This window comes from Oryx dammah, unplaced genomic scaffold (assembly GCF_014754425.2).
Source record: "Oryx dammah isolate SB20612 unplaced genomic scaffold, SCBI_Odam_1.1 HiC_scaffold_26, whole genome shotgun sequence".
Taxonomy (NCBI): Eukaryota; Metazoa; Chordata; class Mammalia; order Artiodactyla; family Bovidae; genus Oryx; species Oryx dammah.
In genome coordinates this window covers 48,972,137-48,989,783 of record NW_024070210.1, presented here as the reverse complement: position 1 = coordinate 48,989,783, position 17,647 = coordinate 48,972,137, and the positions used below count along the sequence as shown (strand labels likewise).

At 35.9% G+C, this 17,647-nt stretch overlaps 1 protein-coding gene across 7 annotated transcripts in view; it reads left to right on the top strand.

The window, feature by feature from the left end:
- ZNF280D (zinc finger protein 280D) overlaps window positions 1-17,647 on the top strand; it is a 127,843-nt gene that overhangs the window by 43,678 nt on the left and 66,518 nt on the right. For all 7 annotated transcript variants that reach the window (XM_040226594.1, XM_040226596.1, XM_040226597.1 and 4 more), the window contains 3 exons: window positions 490-607; window positions 11,251-11,421; window positions 11,563-11,672. In XM_040226594.1, the coding sequence (XP_040082528.1) occupies window positions 490-607; window positions 11,251-11,421; window positions 11,563-11,672 (399 nt within the window). The remainder of the gene's footprint in view (window positions 1-489; window positions 608-11,250; window positions 11,422-11,562; window positions 11,673-17,647) is intronic.

The following is a 17,647-nucleotide window of genomic DNA, read 5'->3' as shown; positions in this document are numbered from 1 at the left end:
GAGAAGGCAGTGGCCCCCCACTCCAGTACTCTTGCCTGGAACATCCCATGAACGGAGGAGCCTGGTGGGCTGCAGTCCATGGGGTCGCTAAGAGTTGGACACGACTGAGTGACTTCACTTTCACTTTTCACTTTCATGCATTGGAGAAGGAAATGGCAACCCACTCCAGTGTTCTTGCCTGGAGAATCCCAGGGACGGGGGAGCCTGGTGGGCTGCCGTCTATGGGGTCGCACAGAGTCGGCCACGACTGAAGCGACTTAGCAGCAGCAGCAGCAGCAAAAACTTGCTTTCAGTTTCAGTAGATATTAATTTCGGCATAATAGTAATAATTGCCTTGTGTTTTTTAACTCATTAGTAATGGAGTCATTAAAGGTTATCTTTATAATATTGGCATACAGTTACATTTCCCTTTACAAAAGTTTGTGAAGCAAAATAATTATAACTTTGTTTGACTACATGTAATGTTCTTCCTTTGAAATATTTTAACAGGGTTATGTAACAAACTCATCACGAGTTGTTTCTAATAATTCTTCAGAGTTACTGTTTGACTTGACCCAAGATTCAGGATTACCCCATTACCAAGGAGGACCAGCACTTTCTATAACAGGTTGGTTTCAGCACTTTTTCAAAAAATTAGAAAAAGAAAACTTGGTGAATATGCATATGAAATTGACTTCCTATTTTGAGGTCTGTGCCTTCATGTTAAGTTTTTCACATATTGTAAGGTGTAATGGCACTAACAGTTCTTGAATGCCATTTTGGTGGTTTTAAATGAAATCTTATTTAGTAATAGAATGTTATATTTCTTCCTGTTAACTTAGTATGCTAACTAGTTTTGACCTTGTTCTCACTTGGCATTAAACATGGGCTGAGAAAAATTTTTATTTTATTTTTACTTTTTTTTATTGCAGTATAGTTGATTTACAATGTTATGTTAGTTTCAGGTATATAACAGCTTGATTCAGTTATACATTATATATATTCATTCTTTTTTAGATTCATTTCTTATATAGGTTATACTGAGTAAAATTTTCTGTGCTGTACAGTAGGTCCTTGTTGGTTATCTGTTGTATATATAATAGTGTGTTTGTGTTCATCCCAAGCTCCTGGTTTATTTCTGTGTCCCCACATTCCCTTTTGGCAGCCATTAGTTTATTTTCAGTATCTGCAAGTCTGTTTCTGTGTTGTAAATAAATTTATTTGTAGCTTTTAAAAATTATATTCCACATATGAGTGATATTTTTATATTTGTCTTTCTCTGACTTACTTCACTTAACATGATAATCCCTAGGTCCATTCATGTTGCTGTAAATGGCATTTTTTTTGTTCTTTTTATGGCTACTATTCAATTTATATATGTATCACATCTTCTTTATCCATTCCTCTGTAGATGGACATTTAGGTTGCTTCAATTATAGTAAATAGTGCTGCAGTGAACATTTGGGTGCATATATCTATTTGAAGTATGGTTTTCTTCAGTAATATGCCCAGGAGTGGGGTTACTGGGTCATATGGTAGCTCCATTTTTAGTTTTTTAAGGAACCTCCATATTGTTCTCCATAATGGTTGTACCAGTTTACATTCCCACCAACAGTGCAGGAGGTTTTCCTTCACACCTTCTCTAGCATTTATTGTTTGTAGACTTTTTGATGATGGCCTTTCTGACTTGTGTGAGATGATACCTCTTTGTAGTTATGATTTGCATTTTTTGATAATTTGTGGTGTTGATAAATTCCTTGTTTGTTGGTTTGTTTACAAATATTTTCTCCCATTCTGTTGGTTACCTTTTCATGTTGTTTATGGTTTCCTTTGCTGGACAGAAGCTTTTAAGTTTAATAAGGTCCCACTTGTGTTTTGTTTGTTTGTTTTCATTACCAAAGGAGGTGGATCAAAAAAGCCATTGCTGTAAATTACGTCAAAGAGTGTTCTGCCTATGTTTTCCTCTGAGTTTTAATAGTGTCTGGCCTTTCATTTAGGTCTTTGATCCATTTTCAGTTTATTTTTGCACGTGGTGTTAGAGAATGTTCTAATTTCATTGTTCTACATATAGCTGTCCAGTTTTCCCAGCATTACTTACTGAAGAAACTGTCTTTTCTCCATTGTCTATTCTTGCTTCCTTTGTTGTATATGAATTGACAATAGGTGTGTGGGTTTATTTCTGGACTTTCTATCCTGTTTCATTGATCTATAGTTCTGTTTTTGTGAAAAATCTTAAAATAATTTCTTTAAGGAAGTTCTTTGATACTCTAAATTCTCTATAAAAAGAAATGTTTATTAGGTTCTGTAGCCACTAATATGGAACAGTGTATGATTATAGTTAATAATTTCTCAATTAGGTTAGTATGTTTATATTCAATAAATGATTTAGACATAAAGTACGATTATAGAGTGCTGTTATAAAGTGGCTGCACTGAATTTTTCTATAGTCAGTACTCAGTAAATGCCCATTAAAGGAGTAATGAAGTCTCCCTGTTGAAGAAGAGTTACCTTTATTATATACTATGATAAAAGTGTCCAATATGCTATTGGGTAAAAGCAGAGAGCAATTGCTTATAACTCCAGAAAGAATGAAGTGGCTGGGCGAAAGCGGAAATAAGGCTCAGTTGTGGTTATATCTGGTGGTGACAGTAAAGTCTGATGCTGTAAGGGACAACATTGCATAAGAACCTGAAATGTGAGGTCTGTGAACCAAGGTAAATTCAGTCAGTTCAGTCCAGTCACTCAGTCATGTCTGATTCTTTGTGACTGTATGGACTGCAGCATTTCCTAGAGCTTGCTCAAACTCATGTAAATTGAGTCGGTGATGCCTTCCAACCATCTTATCCTCTGTCATCCCCCTTCTCTTCCTGCCTTCACTCTTTCCCAGCATCAGGGTCTTTTCCACTGAATCAGTTCTTCCCATCAGGTGGCCAAAATATTGAAGCTTCAGTTTTAGCATCAGCCTTTCCAGTGAATATTCAGGACTGATTTCCTTTAGGATTGACTGGTTGGATCTCCTTGCAGTCAAAGGGACTCTCAAGAATCTTCTCCAACATCACAGTTCAAAAGGTTCAGTTCTTCGGCACTTAGTTTTCTTTATGCTCCAATTCTCCCATCCACATATGACTACTGGAAAAACCATGGCCTTGACTAGACGGACCTTTGTTGGCAAAGTATTATCTCTGCTTTTTTATATGCTGTCCAGGTTTGTCATAGCTTTTCTTCCAAGGAACAAGTGTCTTTTAATTTCATGGCTGCAGTCACCATCTGCAGTGATTTTGGAGCCCAAGAAAATAAAATCTGTCACTGTCTCCATTGTTTCAAGGTAAATTAAATGTGTTAAAGCAGGACATGGCAAGAGTGAACATTGACATATTAGGAATCAGTGAACTAAAATCGACAGGAATGGGCAAATTTAATTCAGATGACCATTATAACTACTTCTGCAGGCAAGAATCCCTTAGAAGAAATGGAGTAGCCCTCATAGTCAACAAAAGAGTCTGAAATGTAGCATGTGGCTGCAGTCTTCAAAACAGCAGAATAATCTCAGTTTGTTTCCAAGGCAAGCCATTCAGCATCACAGTAATCCAAGTCTGTGCCCCAATCACTGATGGCAGCGAAGCTGAAGTTGACCAGTTCAATGAAGACCTACTTCTAGAACTAACTCCAAAAAGAGATGCCCTTTCTATCATAGAGGATTGGAATGCAAAAATAGGAAGTCAAGAGATACCTGGAGTAACAGGCAAGTTTGGCCTGGGAGTACAAAATGAGGCAGGGCGAAGGCTAACAGAGTGTCAAGAGAACGTACTGGTCATAGCAGACATCTTTTCCAGCAACCCAAGAGATGAGTCTACATGTGGACATCACCAGATAGTTGGTACTGAAATCAGATTGATTATGTTCTTTGCAGCCAAAGATAGAGAAGCTGTATGCAGTCAGCTAAAACAAGACTTGGAGCTGACTGTGACTTAGGTCATGAGCTTCTTATTGCAAAATTCAGGCTTAAATTGAAGGAAGTAGGGAAAACAAGTAGGCCATTCAGGTTTTGGGAATTCCCAAGAAGCACTAGTGGTAAAGAACCTGCCTGCCAATGAAGGAGACATAAGAGGCAGAGGTTCAATCCCTGGGAAGACCTCTGGAGGAGGAAATGGCAGCCCACTCCACTATTCTTGCCTGGATCAACTCCCTTATGATTATACAGCAGAGGTGATGAATAGATTCAAGGGATTAGATCTGGTAGACAGTGCCTGAAGAATTATGGATGAAGGTTCATAGCATTGTACAGATGGCAGTTTACCAAAACTGTTGCAAAGAGAAAGAAATGGAAGAAGGCAAAGTGGTTGTCTGAGGAGGCTTAACAGATATCTGAGGAAAGAAGAGAAGCGAAAGTTAAAGATATACTGCAGTGAATGCAGAGTTCCAGAAAATAGCAAGGAGAGACAAGAGGACCTTTTTCGATGAACAATGCCAAGAAGTTCGATGAACAATGCCAAGAAGTAGAGGAAAACTATAGGGAGAGACCAGAGATCTCTTCAAGAAAATTGGAGATCCCAAGGGAACATTTCATGCAAGGATGGGCATGATAAAGGACAGAAATAGTCAGGACCTCACAGAAAGAGAAATGATTAAGAAGAGGTGGCAATACCTACAGAAGTATACCAAAAAAGTCTTAATTACCTAGTTAACCGTGGTAGTATGATTACTCACCTAGAGCCGGACATCCTGTAGTGTGAAGTCAAGTGGGCCTTAGGAAGCATTACTACAAACAAAGCTAGTGGAAATGATGGAAATCCAGCTGAACTATTTCATATCCTAAAAGATCATCTTATTAAAGTGCTGCACTCAATATGACAGCAAATTTGAAACTCAGCAGAGGCCACAGGACTGGAAAAGGTTAGTTTTCATTCCAATCCCAAAGATGGGCAGTGACAAAGAATGTTCAAAGTACTGTACAATTGTGCTCTTTTCACATGCTAACAAGGATATAGTCAAACATCCTTCCAGCTAGGTTTCAGTAGTTTGTGAACCAAGAACTTCCAGATGTACAAGCTTAGGTTTCGAAGAGGCAGAAGAGCCAGAGATCAAATTGCCAACATTTGTTGGATCATGGAGAAAGCAAGGGAGTTCCAGAAAAACAGCTACTTCTGTTTCATTGACTATGCAAAAGCCTTTGACTGTATGGATTACAACAAACTATGGAGAATTATTAAAGAGGTGGGAATGCGAGACCACCTTACCTGCCTTTGGAGAAATCTGTATGTGGGTCAAGAAGTAACAGAACTAGACATGAAACAGCTTGACTGATTCAAAATTGGGAAAGGAGCATGACAAGGCTGAGTATTGTCACCGTGCTTATTTAACTTAAATGCAGAGTACATCATGCAAAATGCCTGGCTGGATGAAGCACAAGTTGAAATCAAGTTTGCCAGGAAAAATATCAGCTACGTCAGATATGCAGATGATAGCACTCTAGTGACAGAAGTAAAGAGGAACTAAAGAGCCTCTTGCTAAGGGTGAAACAGGAGAGTGGAAAAGCTGGCTTGAAACTCAACATTCAAAGAAACTAAGATCATGGTATCCAGTCCTATCACTTCATGGCAAATAGAAGGGGTAAAAGTGGAAGCAGTGACAGGTTTTATTTTCTAGGGCTCTAAAATCACTGTGGACAGTGACTGCAGCCATGAAAGTAAGAGACGCTAGCTCCTTGAAAGCTATGACAAACCTAGACAGTGTATTAAAAAGCAGAAACATCACTTTGCCACCAAAGGTTTATATAGTCAAAGCTATGATTTTTCCTGTTCAGTTCAGTTCAGTCACTCAGTCATGTCTGACTCTTTGTGACGCCATAGACTGCAGCACGCCATGGTTTTTCCTGTAGTCATGTATGAACGTGCAAGTTGGACCATATATAGAAAGTTGAGTGCTGAAGAATGGATGCTTTTGAATTGTGTTGGAGAAGCCTCTTGAGAGTCTCTTGGACTGTAAGGAAAGCAAACCAGTCAATCCTAAAGGAAATTAGCCCTGAATATTATTGTAACGGCTGAAGCTGAAGGTCCAATATTTTGGCCACCTGGTGCAAAGAGTGAGTCATTGAAAAAGACCTTGATGCTGGGAAAGATTGAAAGCAAAAGAGAATGGCGCAACAGAGAATGTGATGGTGAGATAAGTATCTCTGACTCAGTGGACATAAATTTGAGCAAACTGTGGGAGATAGTGGAGAACAGAGGAGTCTGGCATGCTACAGTCTTTGGGGTTGCAAAGAGTCAGACACGATTTAGTGACTATAAACAACAAAGTTCTTCATTAACATAAAATAATGTAGTGTGTTATGAAACAGTTTTATCTAATTGAAAATTCTTTGTACAGGGAATTATGCCTTGTATACTAGTATTTTGATATATTTCAAATATTTAAAATAGTGATTTGAATACAGATTTGGGGGAATTTTTAGTTTATTCACTAAAAAATAAGTGGGGAAAGTTTAGGAAATGTTTTCTCATTTTTATAGTAATATCAGTACCTAAAATGTTTTTCCATTTATATAATATTTAGTTGATGTTCATTTCTTTGGGTGTTTCACCTACATATTTTTAAAAATCTAGTTACTAAAACAGGTAATAACCAGAAGAAACAAGGAGAAAACTTACTGTCTTAAGTCTGGTTTTACGAAACACATGGACTGTATTTATAGAAAAACCTGAGCTCTTGAAACGACTTGGGACGAAGAACCAGGACTCCTGCTCTCCTTCTAGTGTTTTAAGCCTGCAGAGCAACTTAAAGCTGTAGTGCTAGGCTGCTGCCAAGATTCTTGTAGTCTATAGCATGTCTTTACACTTCAGTTTTCTCAGATTATTGAAATGGAAATGTTATTTTTCTTATTTAATGCATCCATTCTTCAGACCTGCATTCAGCTATTTATAGATACAGTTTTAATTCTTGCTCTCTTTTACTTAGGACTTTCTGAAAACCAAGTAAGATAAATAAAATGTGAAATGTTTCATAAGCTTTAAAGGGCTCTACAACAAATATTTGTTATGAATAGTAACAGGTATATGTTCTCTAGCATGATTAACTGATCAAGGTCAAGTGATCATGGATGTTTGGAAAGAACTGAGTTTGAGTTTGATTTTGAATGAGAATAGGATTTTTACTGGCAGAGATAGAGCTGTTGAGTGTAGGAAATAATGATAGCCAAAGATAATAGAGTTAAGTTAAAGGGGCAAAATTTAAAACTCTCAAATTCAGAGTGATTTTGTTTGTGTTAAAAAAATTCTTATCATAAAACAGTCTGTTTGTACTATTTAGCTGTTATATAATCAGAATTTTAATCCAAAATATCCCTATTAATTAACTTCTCAAGTAGCCTAAGCATCTCACAAGAATGCTACTCTGATTATACAAAAGCTTTCCCAGGTACTTATAATAGCCATCAGTAATCACATGCTTTGAAGATAGAAAAAAAAAAATCATTTTTATGTTAACTCAAAGGATGAAACAGAGGAGCTAGGTACTGTATAACCCTTATTTTCTGGGCATATTTTCCCTTATTAAAAAAGCAGACAGATGAATCTCTTAGAATAATTTTTGCCCAAAAGAAGCAGAAGACATTAAGAAGAGGTGGCAGGAATACACAGAAGAATTATACAAAAAAGATCTTCACGACCCAGATAATCACGATGGTGTGATCACTCCTAGAGCCAGACATCCTGGAATGTGAAGTCAAGTGGGCCTTAGAAAGCATCACTATGAACAAAGCTAGTGGAGGTGATGGAATTCCAGTTGAGCTATTTCAAATCCTGAAAGATGATGCTGTGAAAGTGCTGCACTCTATATGTCAGCAAATTTGGAAAACTCAGCAGTGGCCACAGGACTGGAAGAGGTCAGTTTTCATTCCAATCCCAAAGAAAGGCAATGCCAAAGAATGCTCAAACTACCGCACAATTGCACTCATCTCACACTCTAGTAAAATAATGCTCAAAATTCTCCAAGCCAGGCTTCAGCAATACGTGAACCGTGAACTTCCTGATGTTCAAGCTGGTTTTAGAAAAGGCAGAGGAACCAGAGATCAAATTGCCAACATCTGCTGGATCATGGAAAAAGCAAGAGAGTTCCAGAAAAAAACATCTATTTCTGCTTTATTGACTATGCCAAAACCTTTGACTGTGTGGATCACAATAACCTGGAAAATTCTGAAAGAGATGGGAATACCAGACCACCTAACCTGCCTCTTGAGAAATCTATATGCAGGCCAGGAAGCAACAGTTAGACCTGGACATGGAACAACAGACTGGTTTCAAATAGGAAAAGGAGTATGTCAAGGCTGTATATTGTCACCCTGCTTATTTAACTAATATGCAGAGTACATCATGAGAAATGCTGGGCTGGAAGAAACACAAGCTGGAATCAAGATTACCAGGAGAAATATCAATCACCTCAGATATGCAGATGACACCACCCTTATGGCAGAAAGTGAAGAGGAACTAAAAAGCTTCTTGATGAAGGTGAAAGAGGAGAGTGAAAAAGCTGGCTAAAGCTCAACATTCAGAAAACTAAGATCATGGCATCTGGTCCCATCACTTCATGGGAATTAGATGGGGAAACAGTGGAAACAGTGTCAAACTTTATTTTTTGGGACTCCAAAATCACTGCAGATGGTGACTGCAGCCATGAAATTAAAAGACGCTTACTCCTTGGAAGAAAAGTTATAACCAACTTAGATAGCATATTGAAAAGCAGAGGCATTACTTTGCCAGCAAAGGTCCCTCTAGTCAAGGCTATGGTTTTTCCAGTAGTCATGTATGGATGTGAGAGTTGGACAAAGAAGGCTGAGCGCGGAAGAACTGATGCTTTTGAACTGTGGTGTTGGAGAAGACTCTTGAGGGTCCCTTGGACTGCAAGGAGATCCAACCAGTCCATTCTGAAGGAGATCAGCCCCGGGATTTCTTTGGAAGGAATGATGCTAAAGCTGAAACTCCAGTACTTTGGCCACCTCATGCGAAGAGTTGACTCATTGGAAAAGACTCTGATGCTGGGAGGGATTGGGGGCAGGAGGAGAAGGGGTCGACAGAGGATGAGATGATTGGATGGCATCACTGACTCGATGGACATGAGTCTGAGTGAACTTCGGGAGATGGTGATGGACAGGGAGGCCTGGCGTGCTGCGATTCATGGGGTTGCAGAGTCGGACATGACTGAGCGACTGAACTCAACTGAACTGAACTGAAAGTATGTTAAGATATAAAATATCTTGTTAGTAATGACAAATACTGTCCTTTATTATTGAATGCTTTCTGTGTGCCAGATGTTGTGTTGGTTGCTCTTAAAAGTTAAGATATGAAAGGTTTTTTTTTAGTAATGATAATAGCTTTCATTTATTATTATATGCCTTCTTTATACCAAATACTGTATTGCATGCTTTATTTTTAAATGCATTATCTTACTTGATCTTCAAAGCACTGGGTAAAATAAGGTGTTATAACTCTTACTTTATAAAAGAAGAAACTGAGGCTCAGAGAAATTAATTAAATTAGCCAAGAATACATAGTTTATCAGTGACAGGGCTTTGATTTTCTGATTTGAAAGCCTCGAGTATTTTTTGCTTCTACTTTCAGTGTACAGTTGAGGGAGCATTAAAATATGTGCAGTTTTAAAATCCTTGTTACCAAGTACAGTGTGTTTTATTTTCGAAAAGAATTTTTACTCAGCCTACTTATAGCCTAACTATTTCCATTTCTCTTGCTAATCCTCTAAGCCTACAGTCCTTTAGGCTTTAAGGTTATAGTTTTCAAACTAAAACTTCACTTAGGAATGAAATCCTTATAAAAAATTTTTTTCAAAATTTTATTCAAAAGTCTAATAAATAGCATATAAAATCACAGCTTTTCTGTCAAACACACCCAGTATATTCCCTAAGGAAGAGCCCTTTAGGCTCTGGGGAAGCTAAATTTAAAACTGCTGTATATTCCTAACTCTTTCTATTATGAGCCCTTTCACATGAATGTGTGAGGTTTTATCATTCAAGATTAGCCATTTCAACTTTGTGTGTAAGAATAAATGGACAATATAACCTAAAGCCATGAGTTGTTCAGTCTCTTAGTCATGTCCGACTCTTTGCGACCCCATGGACTGTAGCATGGCAGGCTTCCCTATCTTTCACCATCTCCCAGAACATGGCTCAAACTCATGTCCATTGAGTCAGTGATGCCAGCCAATCGTCTCGTTCTCTGTCTTCCCCTTCTTCTCCTGCCTTCAATCTTTCCCAGCATCAGGGTCTTTTCCAATGTCAGTTCTTTGCATCCAGTGGCCAAAGTATTGGAGCTTCAGCTGCAACATCAGTCCTTCTAATGAATATTCAGGATTGATTTCCTTTAGGATTGACTGGTTTGATCTCCTAGCAGTCCAAGGGACTCTGAAGAGTTTTCTCTAGCACCACAGTTCAAAAGCGTCAATTCTTTGGTGTTCATCCTTCCTTATGGTCCAACTCTCACATCCATACATGACTACTGGAAAAACCATAGCTTTGACTAGATGGTTCTTTGTCAGCAAAGTAATAGGTTTGTCATAGCTTTTCTTCCAAGAAAGAAGCATCTTTTAATTCATAGCTGCAGTCACCATCTGTAGTGATTTTGGAGCCCAAGAAAAAAGTCTGTCATTGTTTCCACTGTTTCCCCATCTATTTGCCATGAAGTAATGGGATCGGATGCCAGGATCTTCATTTTTGAATGTTGAATTTTTTGAAAGCCATGAGTAGACCACCTCTTTGTTAAGTGGACAAAACTAGCTTTTCATTAGACATTTCAAGTTGTTAAATAAAAAGCTTCTGAAGTCTCTCTCTAAAATTTTTTTTTTAAAACAAATGCATTTACTTAAGCAACTAAAGTTAATTCATTTGTGGGAACTTAGTTTGGCATATGCTTTGTGTTTTAAGTTTTTTTTTTTGCTTGACATATTTTGCTCTGCCTTCTTTCATAGTAGTTATTTATATATTTATTTGAAGCCATATTTATTATTTTCCCACATAGAAAGGTATTTTATGAACTATTTGAGTATATATTATATATAATAGATATTTTGTAGTTTCTTTTTATCCCCTAACTTTAGATCACATCAATCTTTGCCATTATTTATTGTTACTTGTATGATATGTTGATTATATTACTTTTAATTTGACTCCAAAGTATTTTTAAATTTAGCTCCAAAGTATTTTTACTTAGTTGTAAGCAATATTCTGAAGACTTAAAAAATATTTTTCCACTATTTAAATCATTGTAGGTATGAATGAAACTTCATTTTTATCAAAACGTCCTTCTACTTCTGAAGTAAACAGTGTTAACCCAAAAAAGTCTAAACCCAGTGAAGGTGTTTCTGGAACAAATTCCTCAGCTGTATTTTCTTCAGTTAAATCTCTTTCAGTGACATCTCCCCAGGCTATGCCATCAAAAGGTAAATATGAAATGTGGCATATAAAAAGAAATTATAGTATTTATGTATGAATTATAGAAATTGTAGTACAAATGATTAATAGTGGTTATTGAAGGTTAAAGAGTGATGAATTTTGAATTATATATTTTGAATTTATTTTAGGTACAAATACTTCATCAAATCAGTCTAAAAATGGAACACCTTTTCCAAGAGCCTGTCCAAAGTGCAATATTCATTTCAATCTTTTGGATCCTTTGAAAAATCACATGAAGGTAAAACTTTTTCAGAATTTAATTTTAAAAAGGTTTTTAAAACCTTAAAAATACTGATTGATTTATAGTAAATAATGATTTGTTCAGCTCTTGAGATAAATATTCTTGTGATATTTTCATATAAGGTAGAAGTTCATATTCATAATCATTGTTTTCATGTAAGATGAAGATCCCCTGGAGGAAGACATGGCAACCCACTCCGTATTCTTGCCTGAAGAATCCTCATGAACAGAGGTGCCTGGCGGGCTATGGACCATCAGGTTGCAAAGAGTTGGACGTGACCGAGTGACTAAGCACAGCACAGGAAAAGATTTAAAAATTTCTTCTGAGTCATCAAATTTTAAAAACCAAGTTCATATATATTATGCCTACTTAGCATATTCTAATTTTACATGAAAATAATGCATTATTCAAAATATCTTATTTACTACCTTACACATATTTGAAACTTCTTAAAAATAGGCATTTTATAATGTGTTTAATGTTTCATATAATGGCTCCCCAGGTGGCTCAGTGGTATAGAATCCACCAGAAGACTTAGGAAATGTGGGTTTGATCCCTGGATTGGGAAGATTCCCTGGAGAAGGAATGGCAACCCAATTCCAGCATTCTTCCTGGAAAATCCTGTGGGCAAAGCAGTCTGGCGGGCTAGTCGATGGGGTCGCAAAGAGTCGGACACTACTGAGCACTCATGCATGCAGTATTTCATATAAGTTAACAGTTCCTTTAGTTATCTTTTTTGTTCATGCTAACATGTGCATGTCACATTACACAGTGAAAGTCTTAGTTTTACATAAATTTCAACACCCAGACATAAACTCCAAATGGTAGAGCATTTCATATGAAGTCATTAACTCAGTCCAGAATATAGTTTGTGTAATGATTATAAATTAATTTGAGATTCTTATTGATACAAGAAGCTTCTGAAATTGGAGTTTAAGGAATTTTCAAAGTACAAATGAATAGGTTTAGGTAACACTTCACTTAAAATATTTTAGTAGGTATTACAGTACCCTGCTATGTCTGTGTAAAGATAGCCTGTATTCTTCTTCTGTGCTGGGTATAAATGAAAGGAAGGGGTAGAGAGAAGAGACAAGGCAAAAGGCAGTGTAGATCATGTGGAGAAAAGAAGGAAGAAGGATGCAATGGTACGGAAATATCTCAAGAAGGATTCTTGCTCACTGTTTTAGTGATTGACAGATCTCTTGAGACTGAGTATTTTATTGACAGATCTCTTGAGATTGAGTATTTTATGAAAAAGAGAAGTAGAAAAAAATAAAGGAACTTCTTTAGAAATTCAAACATTGTCTCTTCATTTACATACAAAACTGTATTTGGTCTGTCACTACTTTTAGCTTGCAATATGTACTCTATGATAATTGCACTTTGTGCTTTGTTTTTATATGAGAATTAACCTGTAGAAATGCTTTCAATTTTGCTATTTATGTAATATCTTGAGATACCTGGTTTTTTTTTTTGTTTTGTTTTGTTTTGCATTTTGGACATGGGGGAAAAAAGAAAAGTGTAAATTCTTTAGTTATCTTTAATTATTTGAGTAGGTAATACAGTCATATGATTCAAAATTTAAAAGTTTACAAGGGCATACAAGTAAAAACTCTTATCCTTGTCTCTTATTTACCTGGTTTTCAGTGTGACTCTCAAAGAAAATAATAGTTATTAGTTTTTTTGTTTTTAAATCTTCCCTGGTCTTCTTTCTGCATAAACAAGTGAATACAAATGTTCTTCATTTCTGTTTCTTACACAAGCTGTAGCATATTATATATTTGTACCTGGTGAGACGGGCAATCATTTTCCAAAATGTAGCTTTACTTCCAAAACATATTATACCCTTGTTTGTGATTACTCATATTAGAAGTAATCACAACTTCATATAATATTCTATAAGAAAACACTATACAACATTTTTTAAAAAGGATGGAATCTCTTGAAATGGAAGATAGCTCTAAGATATATTATTGAATTGAGTTGAATGTAATATGAATAATTGATGTATTTATGTCATAAAAAAATCTTACAGAATAATCACTAAATCTTGCTCAGAGAAGTATAAAATTATGAAGACTTTTATGTTCCAGATTGTGTATTTTATACATAAACAATAATTTGTAATAGTAGTTTCCATTTTGAAAAAATAAGTTTTTTAGATTATTTGTAGATGATTTTATTTTGCTTTTGTTATAGATAAATAGATGACTATACCTTAGAAATACTGTTTTCTTTCAATGAAAAATACCTAAAACATAATTCAAATATGCTATAATAATAAGAACCGTATACTTATTTGAGACCATGGAGAGACTACTAAGCTTTAAAAACATTTAATCCTTAGAAAATTATTTTTCTTTTTTTTTAGAAACTAAACGTATACTTTATCCTCTTTGGCTGCTCTTTGTTGCTATGCATGGGGTTTCTCTAGTTGTGGAGAGTGGGGGTTACTCTCTAGTTGCAATGTGTGGACTTTTCATTGCAGTGGCTTCTTGTTGCAGAGCACAGGCTCCAGGTGTGCAGGCTTCAGTAGTTGGAGCCCACAGGCTCAGTCATTGTGGCTCGTGGGTCCTAGAGTGCAGGCTCAGTGGTTATTGTTTGTGGGCTTAAGTTGTTGCACGCCATGTGGAATCTTCCTGGACCAGGGATTGAACCCATGTCCCCTACATTGTCAGGTGGATTCTTATACACTGTGCCTCCAGGGAACTAGAAAATTCTTTGAGACAGACATTTTTATCATTGTGTAGAGCCAGTTAGTTGGTGTAACTGATGTTCAAACCTTTAATGGTAAAAGCTCAAGTTCTTAAATAGTTACTTTTACCACCTTTTGACAAGTGTATGGGCTATTTAACTTGAAGACAGATATATTAGTTCTTTTTTAGGGTATGGAATTAGATATTTATTAACCAGATCTAGATTATTTAGATTATCTAGATTATTTAGATTTCTATGTCTTCACTTAGTTTTGTCTACTTGCTCTGTCATGGATTGAGAAATAACACATCTCAATCCACATCTTTCAGTACCAGTATTTTCTTTGGTATATTGCAATTCTTTTTTAAGATTGTTGATATTGTTTGTGATACAGATGAAGCTCTTTTATAACTATACTGTGAACGTATCCTTTAGGATTTTTATAAAGTGTCCTTTTTTGTCCTAAGGTTTGATGCCTTTTAGACTCACAACCTTTGTTTTCTTCTGGTTTCTATTTGCCTAATGTATTCTTTGTTTATCCTTTTATTGATATTTTCAACCCTTCTGAATTGCTTTAAGCATGCCTCTTGCTTTAAGTAGAGAGTTGTAATCCTTTGTAATCCTACATGAAAATCTTTGTTTCAGTAGTTGATTTAAATTTCCTTATTTTCATTGATGTGATAGGTTTATTTGATCTTGGTTCTGTCACAATTTCTTTAAACTAAGTTGAGTTATCTTTCTTTCCTCTTTCACTCTGTGGTTGCTTTATATGTATGTAGTTTGGATTTTTAGAGAAGTTGTATTTTTTTTTTCATGTTTATCCTCATCCTTCAAGTTTGAATGTTATATGATTCCAGTAGTCTTCTATTCTTATGGCCATTCTCTCCCATTAAAATTGATTAAAGTAGCTCTAAATTTCCTATCCTTAGCCCCATTCTTTTTCCTCTGCTACCAGTATTATTCAATATTATCTTTCTGAGTGTACTGTTTCTTTGTACTATTAAAAATGCTTATACCTATACGGCTTTATTTGGTAATTCTAAATTATATTCCTTGATGTGCTGCTACCATGTGGAAGCAATCTGTGAACTTTCTTGACCTCATATTTATTGTCCTTTTACCTCCTTTCAGTTTTTATTTGTAGGTTATATCATTTTTCCATTGTCAAGGACATACCATTTTCAGTATTCTTAACCTTATTTTTGTACTTGTTTTAATCCTTTTCCACCGTAAATAGATTCAGTGTCCATCACCAGTCTTTTTGTCATGGTTCCTTTGGTTATCACTTGTTTGATTAAAGTTCATCTAGCAATTTCTTCAAAAAGAGCCTGGAACAGTATTCTTTGAGTTCTTTCATGTTCAAGACATTTGACTGTAGTCATCTAAAACTTTAAATCTTAGCCTGGTTCTCATTTCTTAATTTTGCTTTCTTGTCTTTTGTATATTTTCTTTACTTTGCTTTCCTCTCAGGTACTAAATCCCCCAACCTTCTTCAATGCACCTTTTCCATTTTTGGTTGTCGGTGGTTTGTCATTCAGCTTTTTTTTTTTTTTATAGGGATATGAAACATTGTTTAAAAGACACTTTGAATGAGATTTATATGTTTATTTTAAAAATCTGGTCCTATCTTAGTTTTCTGTAGAAAAAAAAGAAAATGGAAGAACAGCAAGCAGTTGATTATCAATTATGCATTTATGAGTATTTAGGGTAATAAACTTTTATAGATGTACTAAATTAGACATTTCTGAAGAATATGAACCTTGCAGCATATTTTACGATAGATTACGTAGATTCTTTTGTAGATTTCAGAATAGCCTCAATTCTCAAATATGACTCAGAATAACTCTTCAGTCTGAAAGCCAAATTTTTGAGTATAAAGATTATCCACAATTGTAATTAGAGACACCATTCTTTTATGTAATTTTTTGCGTTACAATTTTCCTGTTGATGTTTGAGATCCATCCCCACAGTAAAACCACAGAGAAGCTGAGAAGTTCTGTCTATCAAAATGATGTTGCAGATGCACAGCGTTTGTAGTAAGACACATGTTTTAAATCATTTTTCTAACAGTGCTGGTGAGTTTACTCTGATTGGTCTTTTTCTCCATTTTTCCTTAAAGTCAAACCCAACATTTTTAGACAGAACTTAGCTTTCTAAAGTTCTTTTAACAGTCCAAGTTTCCTCAGTTTGAACTCTTAAATATTATGTGTGTCTTAAGAAGAATCTATAAATATAGGTAGCAAAGTCTTTCTCATTTCCCTCTTTTTATTGTGGTTTCGTTTCAACTGTATCTTTCAGAGTGTAGACCACAGAGGATCATATTGTATTAGAGAACTAATGTACTTATCCTATTTTAGCTTATGGGTGCAACCTTAACTCCAGAAACAAATTATATCACTTTTGGTCAGTTCATTTTATTTAGTATTTTTTTCTCTCTTTTAGAGGATCTTTTAAAGATTTTTTTGGTGTGCTTTTTTTTTCCCCCCTTTAAAGGTTTCAGAATTGACAAGTGAGCAAAATAAGTGCAATCACAGGGAATGTTATAGGTCTGTCATATCAAAAGCCCAGTTTCTCATGTGACATACGAAGTTTCACCAGTAATGAAGCATTTCAGTATGGCAGGAGAGGAAGATGTTGTTATTTTTATAAGTGGAATAGAGTTGTGTTTAGATTGTCAAACTTTCTTATGATGTGTGACTGACTTACTAAATAACATGTTTAGGAAGAGTTTAAGTCAATGGTTTAAATTGTAAAAGAATTACATAGTTGTTATTGTTCAGTCACCCAGTTGTGTCTGACACTCTGTGACCCCATGGTTTGTAGCATGCCAGGCCTCTTTGTCCCTCACCATCTCCCAGAGTTTGCCCAGGTTTGTGTCCATTGCATCAGTGATGCTATCCAGCCATCTCATCCTCTGATTCCCGTTTCTCCTTCTGCCCTCAATGTTTCCCAGCATCAGGGACTTTTCCAATGAGTCAGCTGTTTGTATCAGATGACCAAAATACTGGAGTTTCAACTTCAGCATCAGTTCTTGTAATGAGTTTTCAGGGTTGATTTCCCTTAAGATTGATTTGTTTGATCTCCCTGCTCTCCAAGGGACTCTCAAGAGTATTGTCCAGCACCACAGTTTGAAAGTATTAATTCGTTGACACTCTGCTTTCTTTATGATCCAGCTCTCAAAACTGTATGTGACCACTGGGAAGACCACAGCCTTGACTATACATATCTTTGTTAGCAGAGTAATGTCTCTGCTTTTCAACACACTGTCTAGGTTT